Raw genomic sequence first — 16,787 nt, 5'->3', positions numbered from 1 at the left:
GGCTCTGGGTTATTGACAAAGGAAATAAGCTCTTTGATTTTCTTTGTTTATATTCTCAACTATCCTTAGGACAGAGGAATCGGTTGGACAGTGCTCAGCCAATCAATCAGTATTTGTCTGAAAGCAGCTAATAATAAATATTTAATTGAAAGCCAATTATAAATTGAATACCAAGGGAATGAAATGGAGTGCCTCAGAAGATAATACATTCAATTAAGGGTAATTTTTATCTGTAAAGTTTCACTGAGAAGATTAGAAACAGTGGTACAGATCTGGTGTCCTGGGATTTGAAGGATGCTGGAAGAGTATATCTCCCCACACCTACCCCGATGGGACTTTTCCATTTTCTGCTCCGTGACCTGTGACTCCACCATTCCTGGCTTATCTATCTCTATGCTATGAGGTAGTATTTCTCTATTCAGGGCAACTGGTCGGAAATGAGTTGTCCGGTGGCGGTGACATGGAGCCCAAAGGAATAATCTAAAGTTTTATCTAAGATAAACCTGAAGGTTTACTCGGTAGTTAATTTCGTGATTCCACATTTCTGTTTTTGTGCTTCACCCACTTAATTCACATCTCTAAAAGCAAGGAACGTCGTCCACTTAGTTTTTATTCTTTGTTGCAGCTAAAAAATTTTGAAGCCTAATCTCTTCAAATTCTACTCAATGCTGTCTACATTTTTGTTGCCACGCGCTTTCGAATCCAAGTGAATCATAATTTATCCTTTATTATAATACTTTTTAAAAAGGTTTCTCACCTTAATCTACAGTTACTAATTTAAAAACTTGGGTGTTCCAGAAAAGTCAGCGAGAAGCCTACGTGTCCCTGAATGACTCAGAGGGGATGCTTGTGTGTGTGAGTATGAGAAGGAAAGACCAGGAGGAAATTTTTATCAATAAGATGAAAGGAGATTCAGATTGGAATGAAGGATATGAGGGGGGAGGTGAAAGCATTAAAAAACGTTACAGATAAAGAAAGCACAGCATGAGTAATGAAACAACGGAAACTTCTAAATGACATATTTGGGGTTCGGAAAGTGCTACAAACTGGGCATTTCATAGGCGAAAACAAATTGGCTTTTAATATATATTGCCCAATAACAAAAAATAAGCTCTTTCATGCGTCTCCTTTGAAAATCTATTTAGATGTAAAAAGATTGCTTTTTATGGCTCTTCTTTCGCTCGTTTAAAATTTATTCATCTAGTTTTACCAAACTCCACTGTAATAAAAGGACCTGCGACTTCCTCCCACGGCAACGGCAAGTGGTTTGAAAGTTTATTTCAGTTTCAGATACATCGGAGTTTCAAGTATATACCCAAAGGTTAAAGGACATAGAAATGAAATATGAAGGACAGGACACATGCCTGAAAAGGACATGACAGGAAAACCTGCCAAGGAATAAAGGGAATCGAATTGCATCTGGCAGAACTTTTACAGGGCCGCTCCGTGGCTGCGAGAGGTGCGTAACAGTCATCATCCTTCGGAAGGCTGGGGCGCAGGACCTCTTCCCAGGCCGAGGGGCAGAACCTCCTGAAACATCGCTTCTAATAAGCAGGCTTATGACAGCGCACCACGTCGCCTCCAGAGCAACGGCCTAAGACAGTCAAAGCAAATAAACCGTCCCTGCCTTGTTGTAGTGTCGGTGGGGGAGATGACAGACCTATTAAGGAATTTCTTTCCAATAGTTTCCTCCCACGATCTACTGAACATGGAACCAATCATCAAAATAGTCCTATTGGAAGAAAGTGTCCTATTTCTCGGGAGCTTTCTATGCGTCTTCCTCCAGCCCGGGGTGATTTTCAAAATCACCCTGATGGAAGAGCGTCAAGGGCAGGGACACATCAGGACCGAGGCATCCTGACACGAGGAGGTTGCCCGCTTCCTCCATGTAACCAAGGGACATCTCAGAAGGCAGGCATCTCTCCTGAAGGTCTTCTTTCAAACTCGAATAAAGATTTATTTTCTAAATGACACAAAACATGGGAATATACATACCACTGGGCCAGGATCACCTTTGGGGCCCTATAAGAAAAATATGAGAAGTCATCTTGAAAATAACGACCGAAGCAGACTTACAAACTACGAAGAATTTTTATCCAATTGGCTTTAATACACATAAAAATATCTGCAAGTTTTGTTTTGCTATGGTTTGGATGTGAAGCATAATAAGATGAGGAAATATAACTTGATGGAACTCCCATGACGGTGATTGCTTGGACATTGATTTAGTTCTCAGGTTTCCAAAAAGTGACACCACTACACAGAAGGCTGTTTTCCTTTATTTTGACTGTGTACGTTTCCCCAATGTTATTATAATTGGTTTCATTTATTTCCTCCTGCAGAAAATTTTCTTTATATTTGTAACACATACTTTTCAGTGAACTTAGGAGGTCTTTGTGTGTGTGTGTGTGTGTGTGTGTGTGTGTGTGTGTGTGCGTGTGTGTGAGGCTGCTCAGCTAAAATATGCTTGGTGATAAACAACTGTACTCACAGGGGGGCCGGGTGGCCCTGGAAAACTGGGAGCGTTCACACCTCCCTTCAAAAGAAAAAGACAAAGGTGAGAAGAATTTGTAGTAACCGATAGCCGGAAAGTGATTTTACATAATTAGAAAAGTAAATACCTGGATTTTATATAAACTGCTCATTCCATTTCCTTCATTGAATGGTACACCCTTAGGAAAGAAATGAAACATGGAGTTATCCTTTGAAGTTAATAGTGAGCATCTCTACCTTTTGTTGTTTCACCAAATGATATTTTTCCTACTCCATTTTAGAAACTGAGTTTAATGTTATCGGTAAAAATAATAACGTTCCCATTTTTGGTTCTTCTAAAGCAAACGTAGAAGAAAAAAACCAGAAGGCGTGTGGGCTTCACCTGGAGCACGCGCACACACTTTGGGTGGGGCTGTGATGAATGTGCCGGCTTGACAGATGAGACACTAATGCATTCAGAGGAAAATATTATTTGCTCATTAAAATTCAGTTTCTGAATTGCCAATTTATGCTAACTGTTTACAGCCTGCTGACCTGCAGGCCATAACACAGGAGTGCTGATGAAGATGTGAACAGGGAACAATTTGGCTGCTGAAAGGTAATTTTTTTCCACACTCTCTTCATACTAAATAGAAAATTAAGGGAAATGGGGGAGATGTTGTTACTCACAACCCTGCATGGATGTTTCTACAAAAACATATTCTTTAGAACGATAGGGAAGAGGAACTTCCTAATAAATTGACCTGTGAATGCAAAGTCTCAGCAACTAACACTTAAAGAGAACTAATGTGAGAGGCTTTCAAAATCGTACATTTTGGCATTCAGGAAAAAATTGCATATGAAAATTTTAGTTAGGATCTCCTAGCCTTCTTTTTAAAAATTCCCATAGAATCATAACCTGCGTTTTCCTTTATTGTGATTTCCACGCTTCAGCTGCAAAACTGAAGAGCCATCATTGCCGTTTTGGGACCACGGCGGTCAGTGGTGCTCAGGGCTCATGCTTTGCATGCATCTTCCAAACACTTGTGAAGGAAGGAAAAATGCTCTGTTCGTTTATTCCTTCAGTATTTCACTCGTTCATGTGACAACTGCTGAATGTCTACTGTATTTAGTCCTGGAGGGGGAAGGATACTTTTGTCTGAGATTTCCAGGGCCGCAGGGGGGTGCTTCACAGAAAAGACAACATTTAATTTGTTTTGAAGAATAAATAGTTTTGGAGAATCGGGCTGGGGGGCAAGGGAGATTTCTTAAGCCCATCGTAAAACAGAGGTCCCTTTTGGGAGCTCATGTTGTATTTTGCTGTTCTGTCCACTGGGGAGGGAGGGTATTTTAGTGTTTGAGCCTCAAATGCTGCCTGCTCTGCTTCCTTGTCAAGGGAGAAGGTAAGTAAAACAAAAATGAAGAGCACGTTTAGGGAAACCGAGTGCCAGTGTATTCACTGATGTGCGCAAACGTGCGATTGCATGCAGACTAGCGATGTACCTTTGTTGTCTCCAGCATCTCAAGAAACTCTTACCAGTGGAGAAAGCTGAGACGTGAAACTGCAGAGCAGCCATACCCTTCCTTTCTCTTGTTTTTAGATGAGGATGGTACTTAAGGGGAGGACTTGGGCCATTTCAGGGCGTTACTCAGTTTTCCTGGATGTCTCCCTTGCATATAGGAAGCGCACATGTTATTAAACTTCTGATTGTGTTTCTCCAAAAAAAAAACAAAGTCATGGATGAATTCTGCCCCTTCTGGGGGAGTCTGGCTTCTTCACCTCTCCCTCTGAGGCAGGTGGGAAAAAACGCTTGGCCGGACGGACGCTGTGATGCTGTTTGAGCGAGACCCCACTTGAGGGCAGACTTGCTCCAGAGAGAGGCCCCTGTCCTCCCCAGCCTCCCGACAATGTGCGCGTCTGTCTCATTCCCTAGCACGAAAGCAGCGGTGGCCCTTGTACGTTTCATTCACTAGGCGCCATAGAAATAGAATTTCCTTGCATCTCGGGCATCATAGATGGTAATGAACACACACAGCACAACAGAATTTTTCTACCAACTCACACTGCCGGAAGGGATGTCTTTTTACAGCCCCTGTCTTTTCTGTGAACGAGGCTCATTGAGGTTAAATGACTTTCCCAGGGTCCCCCAGGCAGGAAGTGGAGAGTAGGGGTGCACACCCACCTGAACTGAGTCCACAGCAGGGAGGCCCACAGTCTGCAAATCCGAGCAGTGTGCCTCAGGGCTGAGCTAATGAGGGAATCAGGGCTCCCCTAAGCCACCCTGGCTGTCATTCACATTTATACATAAAACTCAGATGACTTTTATCCTTGAGAATATCTAAATGTAGTCTGACCTCTGAGTCATAAAAGCTTTTTTTTGATTTCAACTACAGGACATTCTGAAAAAGGCAGAAGTATAGAGATAGTAAAGAGACCAACAGTTTCTAGCGGCTGGAGGGACAGGGAGGTGAGCGATGAACAAGTGTAGCACAGGACGTTTTCAGGGCAGTGAAACTGTTCTGTGTGGTACTGTAATGGTGGATACAGGAGACTATGCACTTATCAAAACTAATGGACCATACAACCGGAAAAGTAAACCCCAGGGTCAACTATAGAGTTTAGTTAATACTAATGTATCAATATCAGTTCCTCAACTGTAAAAAATTCTACTCTAAGAGAGAAATTATATTACCTGGATAGTTAATGTGACAAATAATATTTCTCGACATATACTTCAGAATAATAATTTTGTTATACATGCCACTGAAAAATCATTATATCAGAATTAGAAGGAACTTTATACATATGTTTTTGGTTTTTAAGCCGAGATAAAATTCACATACCATAAAGTTTATACTTTCAAAGAGTACAATTCCACACTAATGTAAGATATTAATGATAAGGGAAACTGCGTGTGTGTGGCAGGACCACATGGGAACTCTTTGCATTTTCTGTGAAATTTTCCTGCAAACATAAAAAATCATCCAAGAAAAATAGTCTATTTAAAAAAACAACAAAAAAACAAACAAAAAAAGTAAAATCCTTTTTTTTCCTTTTCCATTATGGTTTATTACAGGATATGGAATATAATTCCCTGTGCTATATAATAGGACCTTGTTGTTTATACAAGTCTGAAGTAGATGCATGAATTTATGTTTTAAACCTGAAACAACTCACAGGTGGTCCAGGTGGTCCGGGTCTCCCAGGGGGTCCCTCGCTGCCCTGCAAGGGGGTACACAGACCAACATCAACGGCTTAGACATTTCTACTCCAGGTTTATGGACCCGACTGCGCTTGCTCCGAGAGCCACATTCTGAAGTCAATATGACTTGTCATTTTGTTCACCCTTGCAAAGTCTTATTCAGCGGGGCTTTTCCCTTCACCTGGAGAATTAACATTACTAGACCGCGGGAAAGGTAAATGCCTTTCCCCACAGGCATTCGGATCCTCACGGTGTGAGCACCAGGGATGAAGCTTATTTTTAGATGGAGCCAGACAAGCAGGTGACCAGGTCCTGGACTTCGAGTGCAGCTGGGGGAACTCTCCCCACATGGGGGTGCAGAGCACACTTCCTGAAGGCTGGGGCAGCTCAGGGACACGGCTCTTTGGGTCAGACCCTCGCTTCTAGCCTCACCTCCACCACCTTCATCTTTTGGGAACCAGAGAGGGCATCCACATGCTCTGACTAAAGTAGAAAAGCACAACCTGTGTGTGTCTGCAGGAGGAAAACCTTCTTTCACATCCTAAGTGAATATCAGGCATGTCCCACTGAGCAGAAGTGACTGTGGTACAACGCTGTATAAGGGAAATGTTCTTTACAATGTGAACAGCCTCAGACATTCTGCTTCCAGGCAAAGCAGACTGAAAATGAAATGTGTGAGAAATGCATTCAAGTTGAAACTTGAAAAACGGGATTTCATCTATATTTTGCTAAAACATAGGATGCTTATTGGTCCATGATAAACAGAGGTATGATACTCCTTTCGGTGCCTTTAATCGGTTTTTCCTGTAATTGCTTTTTTTTTTTTTTTTTTTTTTAGAATAGTAGCCTCACAAAATCTTTTGGGTCCCTCAATATCAGGGGCGATGGCAAGAAATGGTTCATTAAAAAAGAATCCAGAGAGAGTAAAATTCCTACTTTAAAATGCCCAAGAATTTTGAGGGATTTTAGTCTATTTTCATAAATTTGATGAAGGATTTCATTCCAATCTCCCCATTTTTTCAGTAACCAAAGAACCCTAGAAACCTTTTGATTGTATCTTTATCAATAAAAACCAACTGTTAAGTTTTTCTTGCAATGTATCTGTCTGAGAAGGAGTGACCATGAGTATACTGTATGTTTTCCCAAACTGCTCTGCTGGCGGCTCTCTCTCTAAGACGCATGGGGCTCTGCTGGCGGCTCTCTCTCTAAGACGCATGGGGCTCTGCTGGCGGCTCTCTCTCTAAGACGCATGGGGCTCTGCTGGCGGCTCTCTCTCTAAGACGCATGGGGCTCTGCTGGCGGCTCTCTCTCTAAGACGCATGGGGCTCTGCTGGCGGCTCTCTCTCTAAGACGCATGGGGCTCTGCTGGCGGCTCTCTCTCTAAGACGCATGGGGCTCTGCTGGCGGCTCTCTCTCTAAGACGCATGGGGCTCTGCTAGCAGCGTCCTTCAGAGAATCATGTCATGATTCTCATGAACTGTGAGAGGACGACAAACAAGGAAAATATGCGCCTATTGAAAGGACTTTTTTTTCCCGGCACAATTAATAGTCATATTTTCATTCTCGATTGTGCCCCAAAGCTCATCTCATTGTGGAATTCCCATTAACTTCAAAAGGCAAATCTCTGACTGAATACTTTCCGTCGAGAACAAATCAAAAAGGCTGGTGGAGGTGGGCAAGCTCCCTGGGATGCTATCAGGGAAACTGTGCTGAGACTGTCCAGAATAAGCATGTTGTTGCCTTTCAGTCTGGGGGGGTTCCTTTGCTCCTTGATGCCATTATGCCCCACTGTGGTCATTTTGGGGTAGAAGCCGCTTGAGTGGCTCACATGGCCTCCGGATTCTTAAACTTCTCATCCAAAGAGTTAGTCCGTGTGACTCATGTGCTGGCTCTATCACACTGTGGGTGACACTTTAGATCCTAAATGGGGTAACTGTGATCTTCCTGCTGAGACCTCCTTTGCTGGTTCTCCCTGATGACCACAGCAACCCATCTGTCCTGTCAACCGGACCCCCCAGGAAGCAAGTTGTGCTGCTTCTTTCGCGGATCTCCCCTACGACCCTCTAAGGACAGATCTTGCAGATTTTCGCAGCAAGCACGTCATTTACTGGGATCCTCGTTGGTTCTGAGAGCGAGCCTCCTGTCGGGAGCCTTGGCACCTGCGGCTGGACTTCCAGATACAAACTACCTTCCTGCACCTCATCGGGAGGCGACCCTCACCCCATCCTTCCCCACGGTGGATGCCCAGGACCCTGAGTCCAGCTTGGATGTTTGCTGTGTGGCACCTATGTGCTATTCATCCTCTTCCCTGGGAACATATCTCTTGTCTTCAGACCAATTTGGGGACCTATGTCTTTCCAAGCCCACTTCCCTGACATCACTCCTATAGTACTTTGAGGCTTTGCTTGATTTTATGGATTTCTCTGTAAGTAGGCTCACCTTGCCCCTACCCCAAGCCCCAATCTGGACAGTAAGAGAGGCTTTCCCTCTGTACCTTGTTACCCTTTGTTCCCGAGGGGCCAGGATGTCCCGTTCTTCCCAACAAGCCCTGTAAAACACAAAACTAAGTTTGTCACAGAAACAACACCCAAACGGCCAAGGGTATTGGAAGTTGGTTGCTCAAACTGATACACTTTGAAGGTCATTTGATCCTAATTAAAATCAGTCCTATAAGCTTATATTTCTTCAGGCTGATACAGCAGCTGTATCCTGCTAATAAGCCCTTGGAAGGATAAAATTTGTATTTGCGGTCGCTTTTTCACCTTGGCCAACCACATTTAATGGTCTTAACTGGAACCTCTTAATACATTTAAGAATTTAGCCTTGCTGTTTAAATGGCAATTTACACAGCATTATGCCTTCCTAAATGAGCTACAATTTTGGTGGTGATCACCATTTTAAATACTTCACAGAGCAGAATTAACAAGGTGGGTTATGCGATCTGCATCTTACCAATGGAAAATAAAATTTAGTTTAAAATCTTCTTTGAGCATAGAGTTAGCTATCGTTTCCATGGCTCCTTTCACAACTCTTCCTCTTAGCTTTTAATTTTAGTGTACAATTTAGAGCCAGGTTTGTTCTATATAACTGTGGTGAAAGCATGAAAGGTAACATTTTCATTCTGGCAAACCCATGATTCAAAACATGAAAGAACACGATTACATTCCTACAGACCCTTTGCCGAGGCACTCTAAGAAGGAAGGAGTTAGAAAAATTGAGGCTTCAGGAGGGTTGCTAGATTTAGCAAATAACAATACAATATTTGGGACAAGCATGCTATGAAAGTATTTATTTACATGAAATTCAAATTGAGCCTCATGTCCTGTATTTTAACAGGCAAACCTAGATTTGAGCTCTGCTCTCAGGATAGACTGGGTTTAGCAGGTGGGAAAGGAAAAAAGATTGTTTTAAGCAAACAGGGTAACTGAAGACAAAAAGGCCCTGATGCTGCGCTTGAGAGAGACAGCGGAAAAAAGTGCCGACTAAAGTAGAGGGTATTTTAAGTCAGAAACAGGAATAAAAGTAAATTGAATCTGATAGTCCTTGACCCGTTTTTTTTTTTTTTTCTGTCTAGAGAATAAATTCTTAGTTTATGGCGCTTAAAAATGTAAGGATGTAACCATCTGAATATCTGTCCCTAAGGTTGATGCCAGAAAAATTATAGCTAAAGAAGATAACGCTCCTCTACATCCAACGTCTATTCAAATCGACTTGCTTCATCACAGTCTGCTTTCCGGTCTGGTAGAATTTTCACGACAAGTCTCCACAACCCCAAGCAGCCTTAAGGAATACTAACAAAAGTCTGGGATGTTGGATGCTACTTTCCCCAGCAATAGCTGCATGCTCCACACAGAGGAACAGAGAACAACAATCAATAAAGAATGTTAGTTCACTTTGCGTCATACCAGCAGATATGGGCTCTGAGTGAAACCATTTTAGCAAATACTTACAGGGGGTCCAGTCGGGCCAGGAGCACCTGGAAGGCCCGGAACGCCTTGGAGACCCTAAAAGAGATAGTTCCTACCATAAAATCTGTTATATCATTGGAAACAAAGCATTTTAGTTCATCAATTTTTTTTTTTTTTTTTGCGGTATGCGGGCCTCGCACTGCCGTGGCCTCTCCCGTTGCGGAGCACAGGCTCCGGACGCGCAGGCTCAGCGGCCATGGCTCACGGGCCCAGCCGCTCCATGGCATATGGGATCTTCCCGGAACGGGGCACGAACCCGCGTCCCCGGCATCGGCAGGCGCTCTCAACCACTGCGCCACCAGGGAAGTCCTAGTTCATCAAATATTTTGACGATTGAAAACTACCCATCTTTGCTGGCTAATCAAGAAACACATTTGTCATCTGCAAACATCCGTTTTCTAAGAGTAAGGATGGCGAGCTAAAATGCCACGACATGGAATTCGTTACAAACATAATTTAATGTGTTGGTGATTCACAGAACACTTCTGATCTCACAGAGCCCCTCCGTTGACAAGAGCCAGCTCTGAGAAGCCGGCACTGCTAAAGCATGAAAATACAAATTTCAGATGAGCAGAATGCCATCAAAGAAATACACGGTTACGCTAATGCTTCTTTCAGTTGGTGGAGCAACGGACTCTGTTTTATGATACAGTATTTAGTTTAGCCGGCCAGTTCATTATAAGAAATACAGCTCATCGGCGAATTTAAATTTATAACCCTTTAATGGCTTAAAGGTAAAAGTGAAGAGATAGCTTCTTAGGCCCCGCCTAAGATTTGTAGTGTCATGCTAATTATACTGGATACATTTATATATTCAAAGAAGAATTGGTAAGATTAACTGATAACTCGTGTAATTAATTTGTTCCTTTACCAAGTAAGTCAGCGAAAGAATATTCGTTAAATAAGTTACATAAAATCCATAATATGAAATATTTTGCAACTGTTAAAATCGTGTTTCAAAAGCGATTGAATAACAAAGAAAAGGAAACGTTGCAAAATGTTACATAAAGGTCCAAGTTATTAAAAAATTAGAAATGCACTTCATAAAATATGAGCCTGGTAGAGGCTCATAATGCCTTATCTGGAAACTTTAGTGTCAGGTGTGTTTCAGGGTTCTGAATTTTCAGATTTGTTTCAAAGGGAACACAGTGCTCATACTGGATACTACATAACACTCCCATGGCACCAGAGGCAGCACCTGCTAATAAACACACAAATATTTCGATAGCAAAACGTATGATGGTCTCACCAAGTGGGATAAATAGACTAGCTCCATATGACTTCAGGTTAGACTTTGCTGCCAAATAAATTTGCTGCAAACTTGGGAAAAATTTCCCGGGTTTTCAGAGGCATTTGAACTTTGGAATTGTGGATGAGGGGTTGTGGACAACAATCTGACTTTTACCAACAGTCGGAGAAGTACAAATAGGAATAACTTTTGTCTTTTTAGTGCTTTTGTGTATTTCTCAAATTTTCTATAAGGAACTCAGATGATTTCTACAATGGGAAAAATATACTTTGAAATACCCGTTTATTATTTCACGTAACCATATGATGTGTCAAGTTCTATTTTGAACGGTTCCACTTTTTCAGGATTGAATTTGCTTTACTGAGTAATCCTTTTAGAGTGCCAAACCATTCATTGTTATAATAAATTCCTTTACCCTTTACTGTGATGAAATATGCATTTTATACATATTATAAATATCAGGTGAAGTGACCATGGGAAAATTGCTACATAGTTATCTATGGGAACTCTAGAGGAACAAAGTTCTACAGGATCAAGGTTCTTTGCATCAATGTGATTAAGGACCAAACTCTGTCAGGTCTGTCCATCTAATGGGACATCTAATGGGATCATATATTCCTTCAGGTTTTTCCATGTGATGGGAGGTGAAGAAATGCTGGAAAGGCTCTCCTTGAAGGTGCCGAAATTCCTCATGTAACAAGAGTCTTGAGTAAAATCTTATGTATACTTGTGTTAATGTGGACATATACTCTCTTCAAGATGGTATCATCCTCACCGGCAACGCTCAGTGTGTGTGCGTGTGTGTGTGCGCGCATGTGCATTTGTGGGCGGTACACATTGTCATGTTGTATTGACTCTTTTTATTCCCCCACCATTAACTTGTATATGGGGTTATAAGTGGAAAGGAAACAAATTTCCTTCTGGAATGGATCTCTAAATGTCTGGAGATTATAAATGCTATGCCACAAATTGCTTTATCTCAAAACACCCACATTTCCATAAAATTCTCTATGTACGTGTATAAGATATGTGTGTTCATATGCATTCTTTTTTTTTTTTTTTGCTACTTTTAGTCTCAACGCTGAATCAGTCTAGAGATGCTGAGTGAGTCTTTAGGTGGTCCAGTTTATAAGCTTGGGACTCATTAACCTTTGATGACCACATTAAACTTTAAAGTAAACCTCAGTCCATAAATAAAAAGAAATCCTTCTCAGCCATCTTTCTCTGAACAAGCTGAAATTCTGTAGTAAGGGTAAAAGTTACTATGGATGTATAAAGGGCAAGCAGGTAATTTTACAAGACAAGAAAGGTCATTAAAGAAGACAAATACCTATTAAAGAGTAGGACAGTCAATTTAGCATATTGTACCAAACTAAAATACAAATTAAAATTTACTGCATAGTCAAGGATCATTAGAGCTAAGTTCTTTCCCTCTTCTGGTATTTTGATTTTGCAAGTCCTACCTCAGTTGCTACCAAGAATATTTATTTTTCCATTGCTACAACTTATGGCTGACAGTATTTTTCCTGTCCTATCTATCAATTATTATTCTAAAATATTGTAGAAAGACCTGTATTCCAAGCAAGAATTCCCTCTGACTATGAGAGGTAAGTCTGTGTTCTATCAGCATCTGCTAATTTGCTACCTTGCATTGTGAAACAACACCTGTAAAAACCGTTGAGGGTAATGTCACTTTCGTAAGCGCAGTAAACCGAAAGGTAATTCCTCTCTTTAAGTTCCCAAATGGATTAAATCGACCATTGGATAATTATTAAATAATAATTGGGAATTCCTCAAAGAGACAGGGTGTCCTTCTGCATCTTTTCCACTAAGGGTAGAACAGACATCTTAGATTTTGTATGATTAGATATTATATGCATATTAAAATAGTACAGTTTATTGGCCAGCTGGAAATACATATGTTCTTGGGCAAAGTTTCATTCACTTAAACAAATCAACAGATTAAAATTTAAGCGAGTATCTGAGTCCAAGTAGAAGACAAGATAATATTCAATATTTCCCACCTGCCTGAGAGGGACAAGCTGCCTTGCCCCGTTACCCCCCAGAGGCCCAACTGAGCTAGTATGTTACTTCAGGTTTATTCATACTATTCATGTGATGTGAAGAAACAGTGGAGAATCTCCTCCTGAACTAGCTGGAATTGTCTAAGTGTCTTGTGCGAAGTCTGTGTACGCTGTGTTAAAAACCCAGCAAGGTGTACTTAAGGAAAAGCACACTAAAATAGTGATTAAGGAGGGATTTCAGTTCACCAGGAGTGCTAAGGATTCTGAAGAATCAATAAAAGTTAACTTCTAATAAATTTAATTCAGAGTCACTTATGAAAAAGCCTGAATTCCAATTATTTCCTGATCTTTTTGTTATTACATTCTCAATTGCCTTTAAAGCCTACTTCTTGAGCTTAGGCAGTTAAAAGCTGTTAGACTATTAAAATCAGACAAAGTGCAACTTTCTGTGGAGCATGAAGACGCAAAAGCTCAATACCTCTTCCTTATTTAGAAAATAAAATGCCTTTACTGTTTTATTTACAGATGAAAAGAAATGTTGTTGTATTTCTTTGCTCTTCAATTTTTAACTTGGACAAAACCCAAGCCAATCCTCACAGTTTTCTTGGATAGAATCCATGTTAATTAAAAACAATAACAACGATGATAATTTATAATGTGAAATATATAACTCCAACTCAAAAAAAAGATCGACTTTATATCATTTTGATTTTCTGCACTAACATCAAGGTTACTAGATGGCTTACTTACTTTCATTAAGAGTTATTAGTATCAAAACTGTTTAAACTAACAAGAATTCATCATCCTAATTGGTTTTTCTAAGAGTTCATGTGAATTATGCAGGAAAGAATGCTATCCTGAGCGTCAGTGTGGCTGAGAGTCAGAAAATTATGCCACCATCTCAAGAGCACATTTGACTTTGAACCTTAGTGGGAGGGTGGGCAGCTGATTTAAACCAGTCCAAGCAGACCCATTTGATAGTTTTTTTTTTTTCTTCCTCCCAAGAGTTTGAAAGTTGAGCAGAGATACAAACAAACCAAGGTCAGTGAAACTGAGTCACGTTGCAGCAGCGGCCCAGGGAACTTCTGCTGAGTTCTGGAGCTGCCCCTATCCCTAGGCTGGTTGCTAACTATCCCTTCAATTCTATGAGCTACTTTGGGATTCTTTTCAGTAAATCTCCTTTTCCTCTTTCTTCTTGCTTTTATCTTGAGAGAGCTGGAATTGTTACCTGCTATGAGAAAACAGAAACGTAGTAACTGATATGTTAACTTTGTGTTTGAATTCCCTTGTCTCAGAAACTGGATCACTGAAAGTAAGCATCGACGTATTATTTTTAATGTGTTAACACTTGGAAAAAACCTGTCTTTGTTTCTATTTGTTTAGCATCAAACATGAGATATGGAAAATTGATGTCCTTTTGTTGTGTCACATGGAAAGAATCAACAGTAGGGCTGCATGATCAGAGAAGAGCCTTTTACCTCATTGCCTTTCTCCCCACGTATCCCGGGGTAGCCTCGCTCTCCTTTGCTCCCCTAGAGACACAATACATTTAGTTAGTACACTCAGTCATTTTGTCATCTTTTGGGAAAATGAACATATCTCTTCTCAGGACACTTGGGGCATGTCATTTGGACAGAATCGGGGGAAAAAAATAAATGACATCTGCAAATGGCTTTTACACCACTTTTTCAAAATAGTTTTAGAAAAAGGACTGTATTTTAAAATGTATTTCTTTTTTTTACCCTGAATTAAAGGTTGCACAGAGGAGAGACTTCCTTACCTTTGGTCCCTCTCTGCCTGGGACTCCTGGAGGACCTCGTGGCCCGACATCGCCCTAGAGGACAGAGCAGTCACAGCTGAGAGAAGGCACCATGTGTCACCTCCAGGGTCCACCAACACTTAGCCCCCTTCTTACCTTCTGGGCTACAGAATCAAACTGTCCAGGCTCACCGGCACCTGCTTCTTCTCCTTTGTTGCTTTTCAGCCCAGGGACACTGGCTTGGCAGTTGCCACAGAAGTTCTAATGAAGACAGAGATAAGGTCACTGGAGATTCATTATTCACTGATTGGATTTGAACTTCTATTTGAACTTTTGTGAGAGTTGAGTGATAGCCATTGGTATGTCATTCTACTTTCAGAAACTTAATTTATTCAATTTGAAAGACTACTTTTGGGGAGGCAAAAACTATTTTAAAAGATAAACTCATAAGTCAAGAACACAGAGTTTCAGTTGCTTAGCAGCATGTTTAAAAAGAGAGGTGGCAATAAAGTTTGGAATAACCAGCAAGATTACAGAGCTCATAAAACCAATAGCATAAATCATAAGAAAGAAAGAAAGCAAGGAAGGAAGGAAGGAAGAAAGAAAGAAAGAAAGCTGTGAAGAAAGGATCTCCCCTTTCGAGAGCCCAATCAGTTGGAGAGCCCTAAACACAGCTTACTAACCTTTTATTTGTTAGGGGAAACACTCACGCGGGAAACAATTATTTGAGCGACTGGGACTTGACTTCTAAGTCAAATCCAAGTGCAGATAGGAAATATAAGTGGAATCACCTTTCCATCGCCTTCTCTGTAATCTTTAGCTGATCTGCAAAGGCTTCAATTTAGGTATCTGAGCTCACAAGATAAACTTCTTATCACATAAAGCCTACAGAGGCTTATTTTTAAATAAACTGTTATAAAAATATGATCAGGAAAGGCATAAAATAGGGACTACTGAGTGGGGGAGACAGCTTAAGTTTAACAATTGACCAAAGGTAGGACAATCTAAGTCTCAATTCTTCCATCTTTTTAACCAAAGGGAAGAATCCGTAAACATGAAGAGGGAATGGAAGCTTGCCGTTGATGGGAAGCTGGCAAGAAAGCCCATGAAGTTCAGTATTTTTGACCCAGTGCATATCAGCACAAGTTTGATTTCCAAACATATGCTCCATGGAGGACTAATTTTGTATGATATTGAAAAGGTTCTGAGGCAATTTGCCTAAGAAATGCTGGGTCAGAACAGTTCTCTTTGTGGTTGTCCTTCTTAGAGCTGGACTACATGAGAAGGAGTTGGAATGTGCAAAGTTTCCCAAACTAATTTTACCACTAGGAGCATTCCGCTGAGCTAACGTGCTGGTACAGGAGTTAAGAAACACGTACATAATTGTAGAACCACCCCTACTCAATCTGAAAAACTGTGACGGTAGAGACGCTTGAGGACTTCAGAGAACCAAAAAGCTTTCCATATTTCAAAAAGTATAAAGAATGTCTACTGTATCTGTAGACATTATAACATGGCATATCAATATATAGTAACATTTTAGAATGGATTATTCAATTGATTGCGTTTTTACTGAAGTATAGTTGATTCACAATGTTGTGTTAATTTCAGGTAAATGGCAAAGTGATTCACTTATACATACATATATATCTTTTTTTCAGATTCTTTTCCCCTATAGGTTATTGCAAAATATTGAGCATAGTTCCCTGTGCTACAGTAGGTCTTTGCTGGTTATCTATTGCATACAGTAGTGTTCATATGTTAATCCCAAACTCCTAATTTAGCCCGTTTCCCCTTTGGTAACCATAAGTTTGTTTTCCATGTCTGTGGGTCTATTTCTACTTTGTATATAACTAACATTTTAGGATGGATTAGTCAATTGATTTTTATTGAAGTATAGTTGATTTACAATGTTGTGGTAGTTTCAGGATTGTTTTAATAAAACATAAAAAATGGAAATAATTACGAGTCAATAGGATTTTCTAGAGTCATTTCAAACTGACCTCATCTTCTTTAGGTTAGAGTTACTAGAATGGTAAATGAAGGAAAAGTGGATTTCATTAAGGTTCTTGAAAAAAAATCTTTTAAGATTTTTCTCACGGAGAGGATAAA

General features: G+C 40.6%; 1 protein-coding gene across 1 annotated transcript in view; it reads right to left on the bottom strand.

Moving 5' to 3' along the window:
- Positions 1-16,787, bottom strand: part of COL19A1 (collagen type XIX alpha 1 chain) — a 363,495-nt gene that overhangs the window by 34,458 nt on the left and 312,250 nt on the right. Inside the window, exons 33-41 of the mRNA XM_079939273.1 lie at positions 14,832-14,936; positions 14,697-14,750; positions 14,395-14,448; positions 9,626-9,679; positions 8,170-8,223; positions 5,651-5,695; positions 2,622-2,672; positions 2,492-2,536; positions 1,996-2,022 (exon numbers count right to left, since the gene is read on the bottom strand). Of these exons, the coding sequence (XP_079795399.1) occupies positions 1,996-2,022; positions 2,492-2,536; positions 2,622-2,672; positions 5,651-5,695; positions 8,170-8,223; positions 9,626-9,679; positions 14,395-14,448; positions 14,697-14,750; positions 14,832-14,936 (489 nt within the window). The remainder of the gene's footprint in view (positions 1-1,995; positions 2,023-2,491; positions 2,537-2,621; positions 2,673-5,650; positions 5,696-8,169; positions 8,224-9,625; positions 9,680-14,394; positions 14,449-14,696; positions 14,751-14,831; positions 14,937-16,787) is intronic.

This window comes from Stenella coeruleoalba (genome assembly GCF_951394435.1).
Source record: "Stenella coeruleoalba genome assembly, chromosome: 12".
Taxonomy (NCBI): Eukaryota; Metazoa; Chordata; class Mammalia; order Artiodactyla; family Delphinidae; genus Stenella; species Stenella coeruleoalba.
This window is presented reverse-complemented; position numbering and strand designations above follow the sequence as displayed.